Here is a 26870-nt window from a genome sequence, read left to right as displayed (position 1 = left end):
CCTTGGGGAAATATTGCTAGCAGTGAAGAGATTCTTCCAACTGATGCTCCCCATTAACTGTGTCTGCAGCCTGTATTTTTAGAAGCAACCTCTGGCATACAAGAGCAAACAACTTAAGCACATGTACTAGTATTAATATAAATGACATGCAATGGAACACAGAAAATGTCTGAAAAGGTGGGATGAAAACTTACCACTGAGTGTTCTAAAAGTGATTAACTTGAATGATTTTACCAGTACTGGGGAACGCACACTGCTCTTTCCCAGAACTGAAATCTCACCAACTGTCACAATATTTCTGCCATCTATGATGAAGGTGGGTCTCTGGAGTTCATAGAAAAGTACCTGAATGGTCTTGACTGCAGTGTCAAAATGAAATGGGAATAAAGTTCATTTTTCAGTGGTTATAATGGTGTCAAATAAAACAGGAAACTAATTCACTAAAGGAATAAAAGCACCACTGTAGCAAAACACATTTCACTCAGTTCAGCAAGGGTGAATGAATGAGCCACACTGCATTTACAGGCACATTCGCTCACCAGTGACCAGGATATCAGATACAGGGAAATGATAAAACTAGGTCAATTCTAAATGTTTTTCAAAGTGTAGGATTTTTAAAACAACAACAACATGAATTAACTTGAGATCATGGAAACCACAAATAAAAATGTGTAAATCAAAATTGCTTGGGCTCTATATCTTGCCATTTTGTGGCTGCAAGTGAAAAGATAAGAACATTCAATGGTTTTCAACCCTTAAAAAAAAAGGAACATGATTTTCTCTTTGAAAAATATTTTCAAATCTGTAAAATTGTCGTTGGTGAAAACAAACAAAAAAAGAAACTCAAGAGAAATTGAGTTGTATGTTTAAGCATTTATTCAAATGTAAACTGAAAACTCTTCAGAATGGGTAAGGTAGTGTTCTAAAATACATATGCAAGCAAAATCACATATATTTGGCCTCTTCGTAACAAAATGACATATTTGGGGCCTTAGTTAAAGACATATGTTGCACAAAGTTGTTTGTTATTTTACTTAAAACATAAGTTAAATACTGCTGCCCTTTGACTCCTTATTAACACCAATAAATATAAGAACAATGCAATGGAAGTTAATGGTAAAGACAGCTGGGAGTTTAAGGAGGTCAGTATTTAGGTCCTCTAAAACTATGCCTGTGGGCACAAATGTGTCTGAACTGTAATCTGTAATACCCTGCAATACTGATGTGGAATTCAGGTCATCAAGTCAATCTCTGCCTTTGTGCCATTTGATAAATCTGTAATGTAATATTATTTAAATTGACATTTTGGAAAAGGAAGTTGAAAGGAAGGTGAAATATCAAGAGAGAAACAATGACCGAGCCCTGTACCCCATGAGAAATGCAAATGTGCACCCACTGAGGAGCTCTGGTTTAGAACATTACAATAGACCCATGCATCTGAATAACTTCTGTTTTAAAAACTCCTTTATGTTATAGTCAGGTATTTTAACCATCTATAACCTTTGTAAAATATTCTAACAAAAATCCAACTGATAGTAAATATAAAACAAAGTCACCCATATTCTTTTTATATACAAATAATAATAATAATAATAATAATAATAATAATAATAATAATAATAATAATAATAATAATAACACTATGTAACACAATTTTTGTTCCTGGGTAGTAAGTGTTATTTCCTAATTGCTTATGCCTCAAAAGTATAGAAAATGGCTATTATTCCACACAAACTTTGCTTTTGTGACCAGGGCAGTGACATTATTTCCAATGGGAAAACAGGCAAATGTGTGTCGTTTCGTCAATACAGTATAATCGTAAATCTCGAAAAACTACTCACTTCTAAATCTCGAAAAACTACTCGCTTCTAAATCTTTTGTAGTCATTTTTGTATTACTTTAGTATGAATACATGTTAATTTGGATTCATATGTTGTTTTTTTCTGACTTTATGTGAACGAAAAGACACACATTTGCCCGTTTTCCCATTGGAAATAGTGATATTTTGAAATATCACTGTCCTGGTCACAAAAGCAAAGTTTGTGGGGAATAATAGCCGTTTTCTATACTTTTGAGGCATAAGCAATTAGGAAATAACACTTACTACCCAGGAACAACAAAAAAAAAAAAAATTTGTTACACGGTGTAATCATTGTAGCATTTTGCAATAAGAATGAAATACTCTGCAGTCTATAAGGGTTATAGGACACTATGCTGTGTTTGTAAGAAGCGAGTTACTTTACCTTTTCCGGTATTATCCTTATTGCAGCTATATATTTTTCAGCATCATCTCAATTGTTTTTCAAACACCATGGGTGATAGATCAGCTGGGGAATAAAGCTGGGAACATTTCACTTGTGCCAGGAGAAAGAGGATTTGTCTTACTGGCATAGAGAAATGAATGGCTATTGTGGTAACTGAAAATGAGTTGCAGGAGGGAGCATGATCTGGATACACTATGATGTTCACAAGACACACCCTCGTTATCCTGAGAAATGTTTTTGGTTGTATTCCCCCAGCTGCTTCAAGACGCATGATGTGAATAAAAAGATCAAAACAATTAAGATTATGTTGACAAATATATTGCCAGGATACAGCACAGGAAAAGTAATGACTGCATAGTGTTCAGTTTGAAACTGGCACTTTATTTCATTACATGCTGTACAAGACAATCTCGAAAAGCCTACAACAGAACCTACTCTGTGTATAAAACAAAGCACTTCAGATAAAATAGGACATGTTTTTGTGGTACAAAATACATTTGTTCAATAACCTACTTTCGCTCTCAAAATTGGAATTGTAAAAAAAATCATATTACCTTAAAATGACAAATACATGTATTAAAAAAAGCCTTTCAACTTACTTAAATGTGTGTGGGGGGGGGGGAAGGTTTACTGAATCAAGCACTTATCCCGAAAGCAACATTCTGTCCAACTGACAGGTTTGCTGTACATGAAAAGATCTGTGCAGCTTGTAATAACATCCAGGAAATTTTGCAGCTTGCTGCAATAATTAAAGTACTTCAAAAGCTGCGGTATATATTTCTTAAATAAGAATTATTTTTGTTTTCTTAAACGTTTCGCACTCTTAACCTTCAACCAGTTTGCAATTAACTTTTACTGTAACAAAACAATATGACAGTGCTTTGTTTTCTGTTGGCTTTGTTCCCAATGTAACATAAAGCAGACATGACAGTGTAGGATGTCACCACTGTATATGGCAAATACAATAAATAAACAGAGGACCTTGGTAGTACAAAGTGCTGCATAGCCCTCTGTTTATACTGTAAGCATTGATGCAATTTTGGCTTTTTGTTTTTCACTCCTATTGAAAGCTAAATGTACATTTAATATTTCTCTTGCTTGCAGATATGTCTCTGAGTGCATTTATTTATTCATATTGAGAGAACCCATCTTAAAAGGCACAACCTGTTTGGGTTCCTACTGTACATACAGGGACAACACTTTTTGAGACTGGAATGGAACTCTGTTAAAGAATCTCTCATGCCAAATCTCAAATCTTTCAAACCAACCCTAAAATGTTTGAAGTAACAAAAAAAAAAAAAAAGCTCTGTATACTTGAATAAGCACTACAATCTTTTTTGTTTGTTTGTTTGTTTGCATTTGCCACAAATAGCAAAAATAAGCATTTTCGCAAGCGATTACTTGATATCTCATTCTGTCTAAATTTCACTGAAGCATTCTTGTGTTCACTGGTGAAACAATATTTTTTACATCTTAAAATAAATTAGTTTTTTTTCATTACAGTACTATGACACTGTACAGCGAGCAAATATGATACAGCAGATATATTTTAACTCGGCTTCAAAGATTTCTTTTCAAATGGATTAGGATTATTTATAAAGCATTGCAACCTTTCCATTTGATTAGAACTGGCCCACCCTTGTAGAGAGCAGGCTGCGGGATCGAGGCATTCCTGAAGGGGTGCGGTTGAAGCTTGAAGGCGGTGACTTCATGATGAACTGGGATGTGACTGGCCACAGATACCTAAAGCATTGGAAAGGAAGAATAAGAAATTAGATTCTATCTCATAATGTGGGAACTGCAAACCTCACAACACTGCCACCCTCAAACCGCAGGTTTTTTTTTTTTTTGCTGTTAAATCATTTTAAAAGGACTGAGAGCCAAACATTTCATATTTATTTTGAAAAAGTCTTACTTTTTTATTTGCAGAAATGAATTTGTCTTGCCACATTTGTACGTTTCCTATTTGTATCGAATCATGTGTAGACCCACTTGTGCATTTTTCCTACTTTTAAATTATTCTTTGATACAAGTGCCATCTTCTAATCTTTATCACATCTTATAACATACAGAAGTTCTTTAAAGATGGTGCTCACACTTAAAATCTGGAGGCAAAGTAGGAAACACTACCTTAAAAAAACTGCAAAAATTACACAAATTGGTGTGCATAGATTATATTTATGATGAAACAGCTTCCATAGTATTGATTTTATTTTTTGGCCGTCACTTGTAGGCAACATTCCCATATTACATCCCCTTGTCTTCTGCAACACAAAGCACCTGTTAAAACCCTTTGGCTAAAAATACTACATATCAAACTCTTGTGAGCAGATACAATTCAAACGATAGAACCAGCTCTACACTATGTGCATTATGCTTTACTATACTGTATGCCAGTCATAAATTAGTGTTCAGCCAAACTGAGTTCAGTGTTTCTCTTCTGAATTCACTTAGATAGCATTGAATAAACATTAAATTAATTTCCTTTTGTTTGTTGTTTTTTTTTTAGCTAAAGCTAATTAGATTGTGCCCTGGGTTTGAGCATTTCACATATTTTGGTTGAGTAAACCCCTGTCATGCCTTTTGTTTACAATAAAGAAACCCTCTCTTTGTTAGTAAGCTTTGAAGAACAAAGACCAATGTTGTTTCATAAAATATTATTTTTCTACCTGGTGAAAATAATATGGACTGCTGTAGATTAATTGAAGATATGTTAATTTTGGAATATTTAAACAGAAATCTTATTTACCTAGTTATGTGCAAGTAATTTTCGACAGTACCAACTAAACCTAGTAGCTTTGGTAACGCTTTATATTGTGTGGCATAAATTAATATTAACTAGATATGGAATTGCATATTAAATTAATGTTAAATTAATATTTAATAAATATGCAATAGCTGGCTTCTTGCTAAATGTTAACCAAATGTTGAGTGAAAATGTAATTGCATATCACATCCATTTATATTATGTTTTGTTACCCTTGAAAATATGCAATCATTTCCCACTGTTTACATGTTTTGAATTGAAAATACGGTTAATTTGACTTAAATGTTAATGGAAAGCAACAAGGAATAATTGAACGTAAATTTAATATCAATTGCATATCTATTTATACCACACAACATAAAGTATTAACATAGCTTCTTCTAATATTTAGTTTGGTTTTAGTTTTAGTTAACCTAAATTTGACCTGATGGAAAGGTGTGCCTTTGGTAAGGTCTATTTCTTAAAATGTGAAGTTCAGCTTTTAAATGATATTAAATACTTCAGTGAGTTCAAACACAAAAATGTATTTTTGGAATTATTTCAAATCACACTTTTAAAAGTTCCCACTGTTCATTGCATCTCCTACAAATAATAAAAATGTGTTACACTGTTGGAAACATAAACTAGTTCATTCAAAACTAGCTGACGGTCAATTAGGTGAAATAGCACAGTGGATTTGCTGACTGGTTCATTTTATGAATCCTTACTGTGAATTAGCAGATTTAACAAATTAACAGGATCAACGGGTGGAGTTATAGGAATGTTTTAAAATGCCAGTGGGGGAGAGAGAGAAGGGTTTTTTTTTTTTTTTTTTTAATCTGTTTTTACTTGCATAAATCTTTCCTAGGCATGCAACAACATGTGTAATTAGCATGTGTATTGGTGTGTCAATCATGGTCTGTAGTAAAAATAAAGATTGAACAGCCTCTCCCTCCTTTGTCTCTCTCATTCTTTAAGATATTCCTTTGACATCTAATTTGATTTTCAATTCTTGTTTGGTCAAAAAAAGCAGTTGTCAGCAAGCTTGCGGGGATACATACCAATGCCAAGACCTCTGTGTCTAATTGTCTAAGCTGCAGCTCTGGGCATAATTTGGAATAAGTTACAGCAATGTTAAAAAAAAAAAAAAAAAAACTAATTAAAAAAACAAAACAATTAAGGTGCCTACAGAGTGTTAAATTTAAAAAAAAATAAAGGTCAGAAACAGAATCCATGTTATTTTGAATGCATGAATAAGGCCTTTTTGGCTTATGTGTGGCATATTGGGCGGGTCTGACATTACCATATATGGGCTAATAGTTAAAACATGTACGAAAGGCTGCCTTTCATATTGTCAACCCTATTTAAGTGTGTAGTTTTCCTTATAATTTTTTGCATAATAGATGCCTATGTTATCAGTATAACTACCGAATCTGTGATATTTTCAAGCAGCAGGAACACAGCAAGTTTTGCAAATAGCTGGGCTTTAAAGCAAGATAGCCCAGCCGACAGTGTTAAAATATTTATGCAGCATGCTTGTTATCGTACATGCACATAAGATTTAAATAGTGTTAGACTGTGTGTTTACCCCATTTGGGCAGGTGCAGCTGTGAATACAGCACTGATTATTTGTTAAAAAATGCTACAGGACATAAAGATGCAAATCCAGAGCAGTGACAATCTGAGAAGTGTGTTTAAAACCCAGGGGGTTTATTATCAGTAGTGGAAACCTTTACAATATCGATACTACACAAAATTGTCAGCAACTCATAATGTATGGCATATGAAAATGTTGGCTTTTGAGGCTGGTTTGTAAGCGCACTATTTATAACATATATGGCATACCGAATTGGCATTACTTGGATAAATCAGTGAAGTTTATCATAATATTCTTTACATATTTTCTTCTATGAACAGGTTCTATTGAAGGTAAATATCTTGATCTTTCATTATTCTACAGTAGGATCCACATGACAGCACGTGGCTAGGGTCCAATATTTACTAATTGCTGGGTTTAAAAAAAAAAAAAAAAAGAAAGAAACCTTGGCAGCTGATAGAAATTGTTCAGTCCGTTTCAGTTTTGCTCCCTGCCTATGTGAAAACTAGCTTAAAACTAAAACATGAATAATGATCTGAATCTAATACAATATGATTTCCGGGGGTGTACTCTTGTAAGAACCCTCTAATTAAATTGTCTATGGAAGTAGCTGGACCTTCCATTATAAAGGTTTGTACCTCTTAACAGAATACCAAGAACACTTAAAAGATGTGTGCTTGTGAGGGAGGATGAACAATCAGCCACTTCAGTTCAGAAGTTCAGGCACATGCCAATGCAGTAATGAATCACGGGAACAGGGGTTGTGAGCAAGAAGGACTATATGAGACAGTACTCCCAAAACCAATTTTAGTGGTATAATCAAGTTTGACTTCCAGTGAGGAAAAAGCATGCACAGTTAATGAAAAAATAACAAAGTTCAGCTTCTACTCTGTTTAGAAAGTGGGTCATCTCTGGCAATGCATTCATGAAGTGCCTTACAAAGAAGAGCTGCATTTTTTGTATGCATCACATGGCAATTGTCAAGTACACTGAGACTGAGGGTAACGAGAGAAATGAGGAGACATTATTGTTCAGGGAGCCCACAGGCAGAATGGGAGATTGGGAGATAACTATAATCTTTAGCAAGCTAAATCATGTGTAGCCTCCCGCAGCATGTCATATCACAGGCAAACAAAGAGGTAGTGAAAGGATGTGCAGTGTGCATTCAGTCTTACGAAACTGTGGACGGGAAGGGGGATTTCAAAATACAACCAAGATGCTTATTAAACCTACTTCGAAGAATGAGGGGGTCGATGGTCACACAGCAGTCCCTTGTGAAACAACCACTTCTTGAACCAATTGTGACCTTCACCATATTCAGTAGATTTGAGAGGTGATGCAAATAAGAACATGTACTGTAAATCCTCTGCTAGCCAATGTTAAATAAGTGTTCCATATGTTTTTGATGTGATGTGATGTGATTAACATAAGTCTTGCCATTCACAACACTTGTATGGATTTTGACATACAGTTGATTACAGTAACTTGTATTTAAGTCTTTCACATTTCTAATAGTTATTTGATGTGGAATTCGAAGGCAGCAAGGAGTCAGTAGGAAGGTCAAAGAAATACTGTAAAAAAAAGGCATTCCATTCCTATGAGGTGGCGCACAATTGGCAGAGCGCTGCCCCAGGGGAAGGAGGGCTAGGTCGGCCAGGGTGTCCTCGGCTCACCACACACCAGCAACCCCTGTGGTCTGGCTGGGCGCCTGTGGGCTTGCCTGTACGCTGCCCAGAGCTGCATTGTCCTCCAACGCTGTAGCTCTGGGTGGCTGCATGGTGAGTCTGCAGTGTGTAAAGATGCGGGTGGCTAACGGCACATGCTTTGGAGGACAGCTTGTGTTCGTCTTCACCCCTCCCGTTAGCACAGGGGTGGTGGGGGCGAGCTGAGCCTAAAAATAACTGGACAACTGGACTAAATTGGGGAGAAAATAATAATAATAAAAAAATAATAATTGCCGACAACTAAATAAAAAAAAAAAAGGTACACGGTTCATTTGGGTTGTTCCATGCCCATACAATGACTCGACTGAGAGAAGCATCAAATAGAATTGTGTACGAACTGTGAAGCCAATATCTCAAGGCATTTAGTTTCGATCACAAGTCAAGCAAACAAATCACATGACCTCGGAACGGCAGCCATCTTAGATTAGATGTGAAGGCCAAGATCGCCATAGCTTAATGCCAGCCCTCCTTTGTATTACAAATGGCATTCAAAGCATATTCTAGTGTCTGCATAGGGATCACACTCACAACCACCTCCATATCCTAACATGCCTATGTGTTAAAGAATACAGCAGAGTTGGTTTTTTAACAGTACTGTAAAACGTTTGTTGGTTTTAATGGGAGCAACAAACACGCAACTGTTGGAGAATATAAGTGCACAATTATGTTAAATAGCTGTACGACGATGATCAGTCGTGGTAGTAAAACTCAGGATTGTACTAGCAGTTCACTTCCATCTTTCACTTACCAGAAAACTTTTTTTGCCAGATAGCCCAACAGTAAATTACAAATAGTTATCTGCTTCATATACTTCTGTTAAATCAACAAATAAATAATGTACTAGTGTTGTGCTAAAACGAAAGCCTGATTTTATAGTGCATGGTTACGAAAAGAAATAAAAAGAAAACTGTGATTGACGTTTACCTTGTGTCATCCCATTCTGGACTGAGCCCGGTTAACGAGCCCCTGGAATCTGCTACAAACTTATAAACCACTAAAAGGCAGTCTCTGCAAAGCTGTACTAGCCTCTGGCAGCACTGGAGTTCCTGAGGGGTGACCATCTCTGTGCTTTTGTTGAAAATGGTTTCCCACGAGGACCTGTTGTCATAGAAACAAAACAACATTTGTGTTTGTGGTTGTGATCAGAACTAAATTACGACAGTAAAATGAATCAACGAAATGTCAGCTTTACAAGCTGCTTTTTTAAAACACCTATTTCCCTGGGATAGCTATAATACTAGAGTTATACTTGTCTGTGGTCACACCTCGATAGGTAGTCTATAGTGTACTGTAAAATCATTACAACCTACCCTGATGTGACCAATTATTTATATTGTTTTTATTTGCTGACAGCAGTAATTTAACTAAAGACTTGGGTATAAAGTGTGAATTAAAAATCACAAAGGCAGACAGAAACAAAAACACAAACATACAAGACATTCCTTTATAGTAGACATAAAAACTCACCTTCTTTGGAGCTATTAAAATAAGTAACATACGGCTTATAGATCCTCAGACACTTGTATACAGATCAGTTGAAGCCAAACCCTCAGCTGAAGCAGTGTAAGCCCATTACAGCATCAGTAAATTGTGTTCAGTGGCACAGGTGCTAGAAACTAAAAGCTGGAGCTGGAGCATTTCAAACTCAAGATAGGTGGTGTTGTGCTTAAAAATCCCCCAAGTCCCCAGCTAAGCAAAACATCCAAACATAGCTGCACACTTGCAGTTTCATTAAGTTATGACTGTAATGAAGTGAACAGTTAGGTGTCTTGCTGTGAGCTGTTAAAGGATACAGTAGTCAAGAAAGTTACTGCTACTATAAATCAAAGAGCGTTATATATGGAAATACACAGTAACATTTCTGTTTAAGGACTGTCACCACTATTTTATTTATTTTTTTGGGTTCAAATGTTTATTGGGGAGAACACAAAAACATAATTTTAAATACGAATTTTAAATACGAAGTTTACATTCAATAATTCCCCACATTCCCCCCCCCCCCCCCCCCCCCCCCAAAACCCCCCCCCACAAAGGACTTCCCTAACTAATATCAGTCAGATAAAATTGAAGAAGGAATAATCAAAGATCTAATGGAGTCACAGTCCTCTCCCCAGCGCAATGGACCCGAGAAGTAGAAAGGTGAGGGTCCATTGACGGTAGGGGAGGGAATGAGGCGGTTGCCAATGAAGAGCTATTACTTTTCTCGCTTCTGTGAGACCAGCCAACCAAATCTGTTTCTGCTGCAATGATAGATCAAGGGATGAGTCATCATTCACTAATAATATCTTAACAGAGCAAGGGATATTCTTCTCAAGAACAGTGGACAAAGCTGAAGAGACCCGATCCCAAAACACAGCCACAACAGAACATTCCCAAACCATATGTCAAAAGGAGCCAGTGGTATCTAGGGGACAGTATGCACATGCAGTGGTAGAGAGAAGTTTTATTTGGTAGAGTCTATGAGGAGTTAAGTAAGTTCTATGAAGACAATTAAAATGAATCAGCTGATGGTTTGGATTTTTGGAAGCAGAGCTTAGATTATCCCAAATAGTTTCCCAGCAGATTTCTTCATTTTCAATAGATAAATCCCTATTCCAGACAGCGTTATCCACCAAAGGTTTATACATGTCATGTAGTGCATGTGAAGGCAAATCTGTCCCCCTGGGAACCCCATTGGCACGCATTGCACAACGAAGTCGAAGATAAAAGAAGAAAGAGGTACCTGGCAAGTCGTATTGCAATTGTAAATCTTGGAATGTGCGAAGCTGTTTATCTTTGCAAATATCTGCAAAAGTATGTATCCCTTTGTCTCTCCATTGTGGAAATAAAAAGGGGGAACTGCCTGACAAGAGAGCTAAATAATGAAGAATAGGAGTATGAGAATCATTTGGATTGGTGTTTAATATGCTTTTCCAATAAGCGCCAGATTGTAATTAAATGAGAGATTACAGGGCCAAAACGAAGTTTACATTGCTTCAGAGGAACAACAGAGTTTAGTAAGTCTTGGCGTCTATATGGATATACTAGGTTTTCCTTTAACGGTCGCCATAAAACTGGAACATTAGGATCAAGCCAAACAGTAATTGGGCGAAGCACAAATGACCACAAATAGTATGTAAAGTTTGGTAAAGACAAACCCCCAGCGGATTTCTCATACTGAAAAGTAGACCACTTGAGATGCAGATGCTTCCACTCCATACGAATTTAGAAATCACAGAGTGCAAGTGATTCCAATATCCAGAAGGGGAAGCGAGAGGTAGCATAGAGCTAAAGAAATTAATGATTGGTAGTATTCATTTTTATTATGGAGATGCAGGCTTGACCTGTTTAAATATCTTATTAAAATGACCTGTTTAAATATCTTATTAAAAAAGGGTTAGTGGACTGCAAGGAGGGGAGAATGTCTACCCCAAGTATTTAAAATGTTCAACCACCGGAATGTCTACACCAGTGGTGCACAGCTCAGGTCATGGAGGGCCGGTGTCCCTCCTGGTTTTTGTTCTAACCATACCCTAAATTAGTTAATTGGACCAATTAAGCTTTTAATAAGGTCCAATAAAGTACTTTAGGGTGCAGTTGGAATAAAAACCTGTAGGGACACTGGCCCCCGAGCACCGAGTTGTGCACCACTTGTCTAAAGCTATACATCTATAAATTATATAAAAATTATATAAAAACAATGTTATAGAAGAAAAAAAATAGTGTTGACTAAAATATTTTGTTCCCATTGATAATAACTGTCATCTACCGACAGTAACTACAACTCTGAAGAATCCCCATAGAACTGCACGGTTTCAAATAATTCATAGATGTGTGTATTAGTCGTTATAAACCCCCAAATCTTGTATTGAAATAATGCCCCTCTAGAGTCATTTCAATGTAAACAGAAATCAGGTGAGGTGTCAGGTGTTGGTAAACTTTCAATATCCACATATTATTCAAAAGCCTATGCTGGGAATGGGGTTCCGAATTGTCCACTTATGCAAGCAGCTTCAAATGTTTTAATGTTGCAATTAATGTTCCCTTGCTCTTTTATAGTGTTTGCAGTATTTCTGAATGACCCTGTTGCATCAATAATTTTCTTTTTCCAATTATTTATTTCTCTAAATATGCTTAATTCTGTGATTGGAATGAGGGGTACTTGGGGCTCTCCAAACATGCTTAACGCTAGGTAATGTGAGATTTAGAGAACATGTACAATAAATCAATAACCCAGAACCATTTCATATTACTGCAGTGCAAACAACACAAAACAGTGGCAGAGTGTAACAATGAACCACCCAGCTGCTTATCCCGTGACTTCCACGTGGAGCGCAAGTCCAAATATGTCACTCCCGTGAGAATAGCGTGGCAGGGGGTTATATGTGCATCTGCAAAGTTTATTTGACGTGCTACACTAAATCAATAAGCAGCATATATGGTACTATAGTCTGCAGTTTTGTTTTTCGCTGGCAGGTGGCAGCAGTCGCTAAGAAATATGCTTGACAGACCGGCCCATCCATAGATGAGCAGTTAAAAATGGCGGCCGCATTTGCCTACTACAGCGAATGAGATGAGGGCACTTATTTCTTTGTTGATGTTACAAGGGGTTGTAAGGAACTGATTTATTCTGCTGATGAAGTACACTTCACACATAACAATGCATATAACTGCGATACACACACGTACCCAAAACTGTGGAAGATAGAAAGTAAGTTTACCACATCAATGATATGGTGTGTTATGTGGTAAACTTACTTTCTAATCATCCTGTATATCATGCAAGTTTTCTGATATATATGTACTAGATAAAGATGTTAGCTTTGATGAGAGTTTGACACACAAAAAAAATTCTAAAAAGTGATATGACTGCACAATGACTTTTTGTTGCACTGTTACTCTAATGCTGCTTATTGGGAAAAAAATTGATTTATATTGTTATAATGCTACAATTGTAAACAAATTGTTATTTTGTTATTTCAGTTGAAATAATATATTTCCATTTTTTATAACAATAAAAAAAAATATTTTTTAAAAATAAGGCGTATTTATTTTTATTTTTTTTAAACTGTCCAAATTGCTTATTTGGAGGGCTAAGATTAAAAAATCTGCAAAAAAAAAAAAAAAAAGCCAATTTTTGACATGGAAATTGCCAAAATAAATGGGCAGCTAGGTGGTTAAAATGAAATTTGAAGCTACAGTATTATTTTTTTTCATTTTCCCAGGGGCACACAACATCATTGCAAAGTTACAAATAGACTCTATAAACTGCCCTGTATACACTGTAGATGTGTCAAAGGATACGTTTTCTAACGTGGTTAATATTTTTTTTTAATATATTTATACAGGACTCGCAGTGTGCTGTGATTGTGTCCAAAATCTAATATTTCTTGACCTGTATCAGACCTACCCCGAATTGGAGAAGCAGTTCCAAAGCCCTTGTCCATGGCTCCAGAGTAGGCGATTGAAAACACGACTAAAAAGGCGGTATATATGTAAACTGTCAACGTCAGGCTCCTTCCAGATCCTCTGCACAGCAGAGCGGAGATTTGTTCTAACTATGTCCAAAACCTAGTGGAATAGAATATTCAAAAACAAAACTAAGCATTTCTTGCAGGTGTCTGTCGACAAAACAACATCCATGAACAGCTGTCTCCCAATTCATTAAAATGCAGTGTGGGAATACAAGTTTTAAAACACATTGGTAAGGTCACACCTTCACAGAATGCAGTTCTAGACAAATTAGTAACAATTATGCTAACTCAGCAGAAAAAATTACAGATGACAATGGGGAAAGAGATATAATTATAAAAGTACACAATACTCACACCAAGGATATTCATTGCAGCAAATGTCAGTTTGATGCAAACAGTATGAAAAGTTCTTGCACAATAGATTTTTTTAAAACTTGGGGGCCTTAGGTCTTTGCATTCTTTCCCCTATTAGGAATGTCTGAAATGTTTTGTTCTACAAAGATGACAAATTTAATGATGTTCCATGAGTGAGAGAGTGAACGTTTTCAGACAGCAGCTAGCCCAGCATCATATATTAATCATTGTAGTGTGAAGGATGGTACAAATCTACCACATGCCTGGAGGTTCATTTTGACTGGCACCTACATTTTTTAAAGAAGTGGCAATAGCCACCAAACTATGAGCCACAGTGCCTGAGATGTTTGCTTTTAATGGACATCTCAATGTCATTTCAGCTCCCCTTTAAATACTGTTACTATAGTTTGTAAAGCAGATGAGGATGGTTTAATAAATAGACAGCACCCTATTGTTTACCGTAGATGCACATTGTAGACCAAACAACATCACCATTTAGACCAAAAATCCTGGCATGTATACATTTAAGTCATTTAAGCAACATATTGACTGAATCAACATTTGAACTGAAGTGGCTCGATTGAAAAAATATATATTTGCAGATATCAGATTGATTACTTGAGAATATGCCGTTTAGGCTCATAATAATATAATTCATTATTTAGTTATGTTTACTAAAATATCCAGTACTGAACGAATTGGGGTCTGGTTAGCTGATTTTCTGTATAATTGACCCACACCCTAAAACAAACAAGGAGGTTTCTAGCAGCTAATTAGATAAACATTCCTTTATGCAACTTTGTAGGTGTTTAATGGATTCTCAATAAATACAATCCCTCGAAGCTTTTGTTTTATTTGCCAATGAAAGTGCCTGCTCTCTTACCTTCCTTTGTTTTGTAGAATCTAACTTCACAAGCCAGTAGGAGGCCACTTTTGGTTTATGATATTTCCAGTTATCCAGTATCTGAAAGTAGGACAATAGACTACTATGAAAATGAATACATGCATGGACCAGTCAGTAATATGTTGTATCATAATTTCTAATTCAGAAACAAGTGTTGATAAAGTGATTATAGTACATGCATTTGCACATTTCCTATGTGGTAATAATATCAACGTGAAACACCTTTTTTCTTTTCTTTTGGGCGCCGTATGAAGTACATGTATATAAGATATAAGAGTGTGAATACCGTGGTATTACTTTTGCACCCAATAGATGAAATTCAACATTTGCAACAAGTTCAAAAGCAACAAAGAACTAGCATTTGAATTGCAAACCAGTTGTATTTGTTTTCTTCATTTGAACATCAGTCGCTGTTAGAAAGCTTGTTTGTTAAATGAAACATTATCCAGCATAACATAAAAGTTTAATTAAAATGCAAAGTAGTCCAAATCCCATTTACTGAGTCTCCATCTTCTAAAACTTAAGCAATCTGCACACTGCAGAGACATTATACTCACCACTATACTCACCAACAACAACCAGACTGATGCTTAAAAGCTAAACAAAAAATCATGTTCAATTAGAGCAGTGATTGAACAGAGATTTGCGAGTTTATATATATATATATATATATATATATATATATATATATATATATATATATATATATAGCAGTCTGCATTGTCTGGTGCTGATCAGGTCTGCAAAAGCTGTTTTCTAAAAAGTGGTAGTTCGTTTTAGGAGAATATTATAAATGTTTAATAAGCATACTTTTGTTTCTTTTTTCTTTCGCTTAAATTGATTAGACAAACGTGGATTTGATTTTGCAGTTTAAATACTGTGTATACAGTAATCTTATAACATGAATAAAACAATCGCTTATTAAGTGTGTTATTTTTTTCCCTCTAAAACTGAATTTTCTAAATAACAAGACGAAAACGTTACGAACGTTATTTCGAACTCTCTTGAAGTTTAATGTTTGGGTCATTATCCTTCTAAACTGCTTAACACCTTGCAAATGAGGCCACAGTGTCAATTGGTTAACTTCCTGCATCAATAATAAATACATAAATAAATACATTTTAACACCCTGCATTTAACTGCTAATTGCAGATTGAGCAGCATATTTCAAATCTTTTCTGGAAAGGTGCATTTGCAATTTGAGTACTGTATATCGCTTTACTCAAAGACCAAATAAGCTGTCCCTTCTTTTGCGTTTTGTTCTTTGTTTGTTTAATATTTTCCATTTCGCAATTTGAGCATAAATACTTTGCTCAAACACCAAAATAACCTATCATTTATCTAACTTTTACAATTTGTCAGGGCTCAAATTGCAAAATGGTTATTTTTGTTGGTCATTGACCGAATCCTGACTATATTACAGTAAATGTAGTTTATGGTTTGTGATATATATAGTTGGCGGTTAAAACAACTGTAGCCATCAAAACAGTTTATACCAGTATATTGCACAAACACCTCATATTCCAGTTATGTACAGTTATATATCTGATGTGTTTTTTTGCACTGTTATTGTTTTAAATAATGCCAGCAGTGTTTAATGGCTGAATTATTTTAGCCTGTATGCAATGATCTTCGTAGTGAGTTGTCTTGACTCAGTAGATACTTGTTACTGGCTGAAAGGCCACAGGTTCAAATACAGTACAAATCAAAAAAAGACCATGGGTGCTGAAGCACTATCTGTCAGAAAATGTGAGACAATGTTTTACATTTAGGTTACCTGATTAGGCATTGAAAAATGACAGTACCTTGCACATGTGAGGGTAGAATGAAGCTTCTAATATATATTGGCCAACTGAACTACTTTGGCTGGTATTTTATTATATTATTATCTTATATAGACCAGTAATGAAATGTGCTTTATATAATGAAAGCAGCTGTACAAGATTAAGATTGACATTGTGCAATCTTATGGTCAAGCATAAGAAAGAAAAGGGTCCACTTTAAGCAGCCCCTGGTTTAGACTAACCTATTTTGCTGAGCAAGAGTTTCACAAGTAATTAACATGCTAAACCCCTCCTGCAGGTGCCTTTAGGTGACTGTTCCTTAATACTTAATACAAACCAGCTTTTTAAATCTCTGATTTATTCAATTACAGCAGGCCCAATCTGTATTTTAAAAAGCAGTGACAGTTGGTGACTATTAGCAGGCTGCAAAGTATAATGAACACGTGCCATCATTACTCTACATTCAAAGGAGCTTTTAGCTAGAAGACGTGGGAATTTGAATCCCAAATTGTGTCCATTTAGTCTGATTTGCCAGAATAAACTCAAGTTTAAAGAACCTCCATTTGCAACTGTTCTAAAATGTGTGTGTGCTGTTGCTTATTTGTTGTGTTTAATTGTTTTTATTGATTTTTTGTAGTTACTTTTTTTGCCTGGGAAAGAGCTTTGAATGGAGAAGCGCAAGGGAAATTCAAAGCTCTGTCAACATTTACAGAGTTTTGAATGAGGAAGTGCAAGGGAACTTCGAAGCTCCGTCAACATCTAAAGTCGACAGGCTTTTCAAAACAGTTTAAAGCACTGTCCAAGGTCACCCAGAAAAAAACAAATGAGCAACGGCACTCAGAGCTTCTCAGAACGATTTCAAATATCATTAAAAGCTAAGGCAAGGTAAAACTGTTATTGTCATTTGAAGCTACTTGCTCTTTAAGCTACAACATATTGATACAGCAGATTTCACACACAGGTAAATATGAGCCAAACTAAATGTCTGAGTATACAGAAAAACTGTCTGTACACTTGCTTTGGTGCCACTAATAGAGAAAGAACTACATAATGAAGAAATATGAGCCATTGAAAGCAGACATGACATTAAACTATTTCATAACACACTGCTAGTTTTCCCTTCTGGCTGTACATTTAATACCACCTTAGGGCAGAGACACATGCTTTGTTGAAGGCCACATGCAATATGAGTCTGCAAGGTCACAAACTAGCACTGTGCTATTTACGTGTGATTGATTAACATTAGTTTTAAAACATCTTCTAAAGATTTTCTAAAGACCAATCATGAGCATCTGAAAAAATAAAACCTGTTATAAAACCTGTTAACTTAACTGCCTCTACCACATTTTTTTTTTTTTTTAATTTTAATTACTGAGTGTTACTTTTAACTGCTATAACTGCCTCATAAATATTTTGTGTTGGCCAGTGTATGAAATTGAGGGAACCAACCAGGATATTTGCATTTTTTTTTAATACTAATTTAGAGTGCCCAATTACGCCTAGTTTTGCTCCCTCACCACAGCGATCCACCACAGTTCAGAACTACTGAAGGTCAGTGGTGTTCCTCGATCCCACGACCAACCCAATTGTCTTTTAGACCCAGAAGTTCATGAGTGGATGTTGGCACACCCCTGACTTTACCAACCACTTGAGGACCATGAAATATTTATTTTTAATCTGCATTTTTTTCAAAAGTATACAAAACCATCAATAGACAGCCTGAGAAAGTTTTAGCTCGAAAATAAATCTGACTATGACTATTGGTGCCCAGAGATCCTAAAGTGAGATCCAAACACTCACATCATCCAGCATCAGCTCTGCCTCCTCCTCTGTTTTTCCTGGGAACCGAATTCTCATTTCATTCAGAGCAGCCAGAGTCTGCCTTGTCATTGCTGCCTCCTGTTCTTTTGTTCTGAGGTTGAGCAAAGATTCTCCCTAGAAAAATAAAAACAATTGAAGATAAAAAAAAGCTCCCTGTTTGCATAAAATAGGTCACTCACATTTTTTATTTATAATCCGTTTCATATCATTTTATTCAAATGAAAAATAAGAGCCCAGTAAATAAAGTGTCCTTAGAATCATTCAGGTTGGAGATCAGATACAGTAGCCCCTTAATTCATAAGGTATATAAGGTATATTAAATCATTTTGTAAAGGGTTCATTTTATTTTTTTAAATCTCTCTAATATTTGTATTAATTTCAGGTGTCATACAACAATCATCATGTCAGTTAATTAAATGTACAGGGAAAGCATATAGCATAAACATTTAAAATTAGCCATAATCTGCAAAGATTAATAAGAAGTAATATACAGTACAAGGTTCTAAAATACTTATTTTTTCTCTTGCCATTTTAGCACAGCTGGTATAAATACAATTGTACAGCAAGTATGTCTGGCAAAAACCTGCGCACCTGAAATTAATGCAATACAGAATAAAATCCACATTATACTGCGCTTAGCAAAGAAAGCTGTTTTCAAACTTGCCACTGCAGAGTGAATGGTGCCCAGGCTGGTGCTGTGGGGCACTCGGTTGACTGAGCCGCTGCGATTCAGAGAGTGGGAGCGGGTGACAGTGGTTCGAAGCACGGGAGCGGATGGTTTTGACGACACAGCCCTCTGCTCATTAGTTGGTGACTGTGCAGTTACAGAGGATATAGAGCGGGGACATGATATAGAGCGTCTGATTGGGGCAGAAAGTGACGGAGATGCTGAGGGGCCAGCTTTGGTTGGCTTGATTGGAGATTTCGAATTGATCCTGCCTGTAAGAAGAACAGACAGCATCAAGTTGAAGTGATACTAAATAGACACCTGAAAGCACACCTGTTAAAGCGTTGCAGTAGTGCACATGTCACTTTAATTTACAGTGTAAACTCTAATGAAGCGCTATAAAAAAAAGCATGTGCTTTATCCTCAAGCTTTTTTATTTAACACTTTTGCTTGTGTTCTCCTCCATCCAGTATTTTACCATGTTTCTGAAAAATAGTGGATGGCATTTTCTGATAGCAAATTTGGAGTGATTGCCTGTACTCCAGTGACATAACAGGATTATAACCCAGCAATCTGCCCACCCTGTCTACATCTGGTCTTGTCACAAAGAGCTTCAGTCTCTGGCAACTCTGTCCTCTCTCCTTCCATTAGCTCAAATAGCATTTCCAATATATCATAAGAAAATTATGATAAAACCAGATGTTAACTAAAGAGACTGAATCCCAGACACATACATAACCAGTTAGGCTGCACAATTATAGGTTGTTAGGATCTTTTCCACCCCATCCAGAACTAGCCTGAGAAGTACAAATGACCTGTAATTCATCATGAAATCCTGATTTCTGATTATACAGCAAAATAACCAGATAAAATGGCTTCTGATGGCCCTTGGTTTTCTCCTGTCAGCTGCCATTACAATAAAGCAGTGTCTATTCTGTTGAGAAAAAACTTTAAAAACCTACTGTCACACAATGTGTTTGGCAGCGCCAACCCCAGTGAAAGAATATGAAAATATTTCAATTGTTTTCAATAAAATGGTTTGCATCGCATGGCCTCTAACCTGCCCCAGTCAAGAATATGCGCACTCTCCTGTTTGTTTCCACCTGGCAATAGATATCAGTTTACACAACTGTAGAGGTCAATTCAATCAGGACTTCTATAGAAAGAATAATGACTGAATTCACCCACCCAAGTGGGACTGCATGAATACAAAATAAATTGGTTTAAAGAATTAATACGGATGGAAGGATATAGTAACTTGAAAAGTAATGGTCTTACTTGAACGCTCAAGGGAGTGGTACTTGTTTTCTTCTAGGTTGTATGAAACCTTCTTCTCTTTCGTCTCCAAGAGATCTTCCTTTTCATCTTCCTCTTCTGATGCCGAAGTGCTGCAGCTGTTGCAGCTGGTGTTGCTGCTGTCATCTCTTTGTTTCTTTGGCGTCTGGGTGCTTTCAGGCATCGAAGACAATGGCTGAAACAATGGAATTAAAGACACAATATATCAGAAACGGTGGGGGATAACGTTATAGAATGCACAAGGGGATTTTGAAGCAATATTTTGATTTAATCATCACATCGCTGATGAGGTATTCATTCAATCCAGATAAGTATAGCACCACATTCACCCGCATATTGAACCCATAATTCCTCCAACAGGAACATATTCATGACAGTATTACAGGATATAATTCTGTTATTCATTTTTACTTGTGGTTCACTGATCCAAAAAAGCATTCATGCCTACTTGGAAACTCGTTGTCTTTCTGAATAGGAGAATCCACCCATTAATCAATAACATAATCATCAGCCCTATAAAAGCCTCGTCTGTCTACACCCTCTTGTCGTTTGTTATTGTTTGACCCCCTCCTCCACTGCCTCCACCTTGCAGCAGCCTTGTTTAGGGGGTAGGTGGCCTGAGGACACTTGTCCTGCCCACCGGCATTAGTTAGTTAGTTTAAATCTTTTTTTTTTTTTGATATCACATATTCTGCCATCTTAGGGGCGGCTAACGAGCTCCTATGGACAAGGCCATAGACCAAAAGTTGTCATATTGTATATCTGTATGGGAAAGGTTCCTTTAAATCGATAAATGATCATTCTACATCAATTGTGGATTCTCATTTCTGAAATGTGAAACAAAGCTTTATTTTCTTCAAACAATAGGTTTAAAAATTATTTCAAGTCTCTCCTTCAGACACGGAAAAATGTGCTGAGAAAACATTAATCCACTGTGTTTAAATCACTTCAGTGTTTCAAATTTTCCAGTCTTCATAATACACCCACGGGAGTTGGTAAACAACTTTATAGAGTAATGCCCAGCAAAAGTCAGGTTAGTGAAATCCACTCAAACACTACAGAGTTGAAAGTGACAAGCACAAATGAGTCTGAGTAAAGCAATCACGATGGAGCAAGTACTCATCTTTTAAGAGGTTTAATATGCTTGAGAACTGCCTAGACTGCATTATTGTTGCAGTTAATTTTTTTTTCCCAGTTGAACATTTCTAGGATATAAAAATGAAATTGTTTCACAGAGATGTCCCTGTGGCAGAGCGATAGCTCTGCTTGTAAATATTGTGGTGTTTGTGTGTGTTTTTGTGGTGGTTGGCAGGGATGGGGTTAATTCCTGTCCCTGCCAAAAATGTGATAATGTGGCTGCTTCTTAATTGAATAATTAGTGATAATTGGGAGCAGCCATATCCTATAAAAAGGAGAGCTCAGGGCTCCAGTAGGGGGAGATTACCAAGGAGCTGGAACCAGAGAGGAAAGGTACGATGGTTCTGATCCACTTCTAAGCAATAAATGTTGGGTTTTTTTTTGGACTGGAAACAACTTGGCTGTCTGGTATAGCTTAGACCTGCAACAGTTTAGTTAGTACTCCTGGAAGGAGTTATGTTTTTGGTTATTTTTGTTTTGGTGTTTTAAAAAAAAAAAAAACTTGCAGGCCTGCCCTGTCGAAAGCCTACCTGTGCTTATGTGGAGTACGGTTCCTTTTACACAAGACCAGTGAAGATGATCTTGCATGTGGCAAGCTCAACACAGGCTTGTCACATACAGGACCGCTTTCACTTGTCTTTTGTGCAAAATGAACAGTACTCCACACAAGCACAGGCAGGTTTTCAAGAGGGCAGGCCTGCAAGTTTTTTTTTTTTTTTTTTTTTTTTTTTTTTTTTTTGAAGTTTTAAAATAAACACTAAAGTACTAACTAAATTGTTGCAGGTCTAAGCTATACTGGGCAGCTAAGCTGTTTCCTGGTATAAAAAAAAAAAAAAAAAATTTAGTGGATTACAAACACTACCTTTCCTCTCTGGTTTTGCTGCCTAATGGAGCCCTGTGCTCTCTGTTTATAGATGTGGCTTCTCCCAATTATCACTAATTATTCAATTAAGAAGCAGCCACATTCTCACATGTTTCTGCCAGGGACAGGAATTAACCCCATTCCTGCCAACCACCACAAAAACACACACAAACACCACAATATTTACAGGCAGAGCTCTTGCTCTGCCACAGTCCCTTAGCTTCAGGATTTTTATTTTTTTATTTTTTAGACAGTCAAGCGAGTGGAATGGACAAACACACACAAAACAACATACCTTAGGCCCTCTTTGCCTCGTTGACTTTCCCATGAGTTTTTCATCATCGAGCTCGCACTGTTCCAGAAGGTCTAAAATATCTTCTTCCTGTGATTGTGAATGTGACAAGATATGTTTCAGCGCGCACTGGAAATTATTCAGTAAGCACATTTTCAACTGCTTTATTTTTCTTATTTTATCTTAAAGGATTTTTATATACCACGCATCAAAAGAAATGTATCACTATTTAAAAAAAATAAATAAATAAATAAGGTATATAAATGATGGACATTGATGAAATGTTTTTTTGGTTTCTTTTTAATCACTTGATCATTCATCCTTGACCATGACACACTTGAGTGACTATGACTGAAGCATGTGCACTTAATCACCTAATTAGTGAGACAGTTGATTGGACACTGGATATGGAGTGATTTCAGCTGTTTAATTGCATGCTTGAATAAAAGCAATAAAGAAAATCACAGGAAAAAAAAAAAACAATATGCCACATCTGTCAAGAGAGCAGTGCCTTCATGCAATCGGCATGTTGGAGGCTGGACTACGGCAACGTACTGTGGCTCACCGTCATGGGTGCTCACAGCCAAACAATTTCAATGACAGGCCACGAACTGGGAGACCGGACAAGAGTCACAACACCGGCCCAAGTTCAACAGATAATTTTGCAGCATCTTAGTCATGTCAACTGTTAATCAGCACAATAAAAATTCACTGCACCTGCTCTAAAACAGTTTGTCATGTTTTGATCACATCTAGTGAATTTTATCCAAATATAAGTGATGTTTCTTTTGATGCTCAAAAATAAATGATAAGATTCTTTTGATGCTCAGTATGTTTTAGCCTTCATTTTTGCGATTGTCTGTTTCAATACTGACGTTTTTATCTTATGTATGCTGAGTTTTTTGTAGTAAATATTGGATTCACTGGCAATGTCTTGTGAATGGTTGAATTGTTCTTTAATGACATCAAACAATTGTAAAAGGCACCTTGTTCTAGGGCCCCTACATAAAGGCTTTGTGAAGATAGTGCCCGCAAAAACAAACCCTATTGAAAGCGTGCTGGCTATTGGTATGTAACCTAAAAATATAAATATCCAACAAAACAACCACACAGACACACATAAACACGCACACACACACAGTAATACTGTATTTTCTTCAGGTGTACTTTATAAAACTTTATATACTCTGCATTCAATAAATCGTGGGTCTTAATGTATTCACAAAGACAGGGATGACAAACGTGTGGCTGAGTTTGCAGAACTGACTTTTTTTAAACAGAAACAATGTGTTTTTCATGGGCGCACGTTAAGCAATGAGCTGAGTCATCATTCGAATACCTGCCTTCATTCGTTTCAGTGGGTTATTCATTTCCTTTTGAAGTGAAGCTGCTCTCCCAGCAAGGAAGGTCTGAAAAGCAGTAGAAAGGAGGCTTTCATACTTTTCCAGAAGCTGCTTGTCATCTGGAGGGTAGATGCGTCTTTTGAAGAAAAAGAAAAAAAAGACACAGTTTACATTTAGAATTCATATGCTTATTTTTTTTTTCAGCAACAAAAAAAGAAAACTTCTAAATAACCCAGGAGGTGCCAGATTTTAGTCAGCAGAAACGTTATGAATCAACAACATTTCCTCTTGTGTCACTGCACGCTGTTCCCTGACAGCCTTGAGAAGGTCTACATTTGTTTGACCTACTCTAATAACCATCTGATACGCTTCTAAAAAATTATTTGAACCCCGATAAAAGAGCACATACATGCATATGAACATGAAATCTGTAATAGGGATTTAATGTTGAGCATGTGAGTGGAGTGGGCCACCTCTGTATTATACATTATATAAAAGTACCAGCTCTTCAGAGTAGGGATTATTATATTCATATAGAGTTAGTACATGCTTGAAGGCTACATAATTGGTGTCTGTTTGCAATCAATTGCTTGTTTCCAAGCAGATCCTCCTCCAATACCAGGAATAATCTCATTGAGGGTCTCAGGGCATTAGGGAGTCTGGATCAATAGCTAGGCTGTTCTTTGACCATGGGCTCTTTATGTATTAATGTTAAGAAGACTGCATTAACTAAACCATTAAAAGATTATTCGATTACAATCAATGTTAAGAATATGCATTTCGTCTACGGCATGCACAGTATAGCAACTGCATCAGAAATGTATTAATGACATGTATTCACCTGGCCAGTTCAAATAGAAGCCTTATCCAAATGTCAAGGCATGCTTTCAAAATGGTATGAAGGTGGGGGGCTATTTTTTCAACTGTAAAGTATAACAAATTGATCTGTTCTCTCAAGTAAAAACTTTATTAGAAATGCCAGCGACTGATCAGAGTACAGCAGCTTTTATTGGCAAAGCTGGCATGTTTATTTGCAAAGCTGTGTAAAGGGAAACAATCTTTGAGAGAAATAGGCCACCGAAAAACAGTGTTATTACCCAGAGTGACTTAAATTGATGTTTCAGCTGGTTGGGATCTGTCATTACATCTTTTCACAGCTATTCAGCCTAAGGATGGGGGAAATCCACGAAGCCAGCACCCAGGTAATACAAAACTTGACATGAACAACCCAGGAATTTAATTAAATCACTCAGACTGGTATTTTGGTTTTCTAGTTGTGTGACTTTATCAGGTGTTTTTTCTCTTTTAAGAAAAACATGGTTGCAATAAAGCTTTGGAGTAAGAGAGGGCTTTGTGAATTTCCCCCAGTGTGGTTGTACAATAATTAGACTTTAACAAAGGATAGTAGATACTCACTGGACAAACCATTACTGTGTTTAAAAACTGAGTACCTGTAATTCCCTAGATGTCTGTTTTCATACTCCTCTCTTGACAACTGCTTGCGCACTTGGGCCAGTCTTTCTTTCTGAAAATAGAGAAAAATGATCAGCGTGTAGAGAGTAATGTTAAAGTGATTATACCCACCAGGACAACCTAGGCTTATGTTTGTACATTTTGTGTCTCTTACTCACTTTATTGTACAAGAGGTACACTTTTGCAGTTCAGGATAAAGAATAACAAAAGCTAAGCTGAGATAAATTTACTCATTCTAAATTGAACAAAGAGAATTATATTCAGGAATGGTCTGACACAAAACATTTTTACCATATTTGGTATCTGCAGCTCGTTATGCCCGCTCTCTGTTTGTAAGTCTTGGAGATATGCCTGTGTACCACCAACATCCGAGAAGCACTGAACACAGTAATGAGCGTCTTTTTTACTGAAGAATGTACGCTACAGTTTTGTGGAGCAAAAAAAAAAAAAATGTCCATGGGAATTATCCCTTTGTAGAACTGAACTGATTATCCTAGAAGAATAAAATGCCTATAATTAGCTATCTTCCTGGTTGTGCACAAAGCAGAAAACATAGGATGAAGTTAGATTATGCAACAGCTTTAGTCTGGCCCCTGGAATGCCAAACTAAAGCTACTTTATACGCCACCCTAAAAGGTTCAGTTCTGCCTGCCTTCTGTTTACTTCAGGAAACTCATACCAGTTCCTCTCTTCTTCGCTCCAGTGTGTGGCGCTGCTTCTCCCACTCTGAGGAACACGGTGACAGCCTCTTCACGGAGCCCCGTCCATAAAGCCTTTTCTGTGCCTCAGCTTTCTGCTGGGCTAAATTTCTCTTTTTATCACTGGCTCTAAAACAGGCAGCAAGAACACAAACAGATAACCGTTTGTAAACAATTCCAACAGATGAAAAGCTGAAGCAGGTCCCACGTGTGAAGTTTAAACATAACACACACACAATTTCAATTAAAAAAATTCTATCTGGTATCATACCAGACTCTCAGTTTGCAAGCCTACACTTTAGATAGTCTGTTATGCTTGTACTTCCTGGGTCATTTCACCTCATCAGTGTCTCTGAGGTCAAAGAATCTCTCTGGCTGCAAAGTATGTGCTTCATTTAAATGAAACAGACGGTTGGTTAAGAAGCAGGAAAGAAGACATTGGAGGGGTTAAACAG

General features: G+C 36.6%; 1 protein-coding gene across 4 annotated transcripts in view; it reads right to left on the bottom strand.

Moving 5' to 3' along the window:
* Positions 1-2078: 2078 nt before the first annotated feature.
* LOC121331093 (tubulin polyglutamylase TTLL7-like) overlaps positions 2079-26870 on the bottom strand; it is a 69970-nt gene continuing 45178 nt past the window's right edge. For all 4 annotated transcript variants that reach the window (XM_041278260.1, XM_041278263.1, XM_041278261.1 and 1 more), the window contains exons 11-21: positions 26397-26544; positions 25696-25769; positions 24245-24380; positions 22905-22991; positions 20593-20785; positions 19312-19586; positions 18627-18761; positions 15022-15102; positions 13721-13881; positions 9256-9429; positions 2079-4007 (exon numbers count right to left, since the gene is read on the bottom strand). In XM_041278260.1, coding sequence (XP_041134194.1) covers positions 3887-4007; positions 9256-9429; positions 13721-13881; positions 15022-15102; positions 18627-18761; positions 19312-19586; positions 20593-20785; positions 22905-22991; positions 24245-24380; positions 25696-25769; positions 26397-26544 — 1585 coding nt within the window. In that variant the 3' untranslated portion in view covers positions 2079-3886. The remainder of the gene's footprint in view (positions 4008-9255; positions 9430-13720; positions 13882-15021; positions 15103-18626; positions 18762-19311; positions 19587-20592; positions 20786-22904; positions 22992-24244; positions 24381-25695; positions 25770-26396; positions 26545-26870) is intronic.

This window comes from Polyodon spathula, chromosome 18 (assembly GCF_017654505.1).
Source record: "Polyodon spathula isolate WHYD16114869_AA chromosome 18, ASM1765450v1, whole genome shotgun sequence".
Taxonomy (NCBI): Eukaryota; Metazoa; Chordata; class Actinopteri; order Acipenseriformes; family Polyodontidae; genus Polyodon; species Polyodon spathula.
The sequence above is the reverse complement of the archived record's forward strand: the minus strand, read 5'-3'. Positions and strand labels throughout refer to the sequence as shown.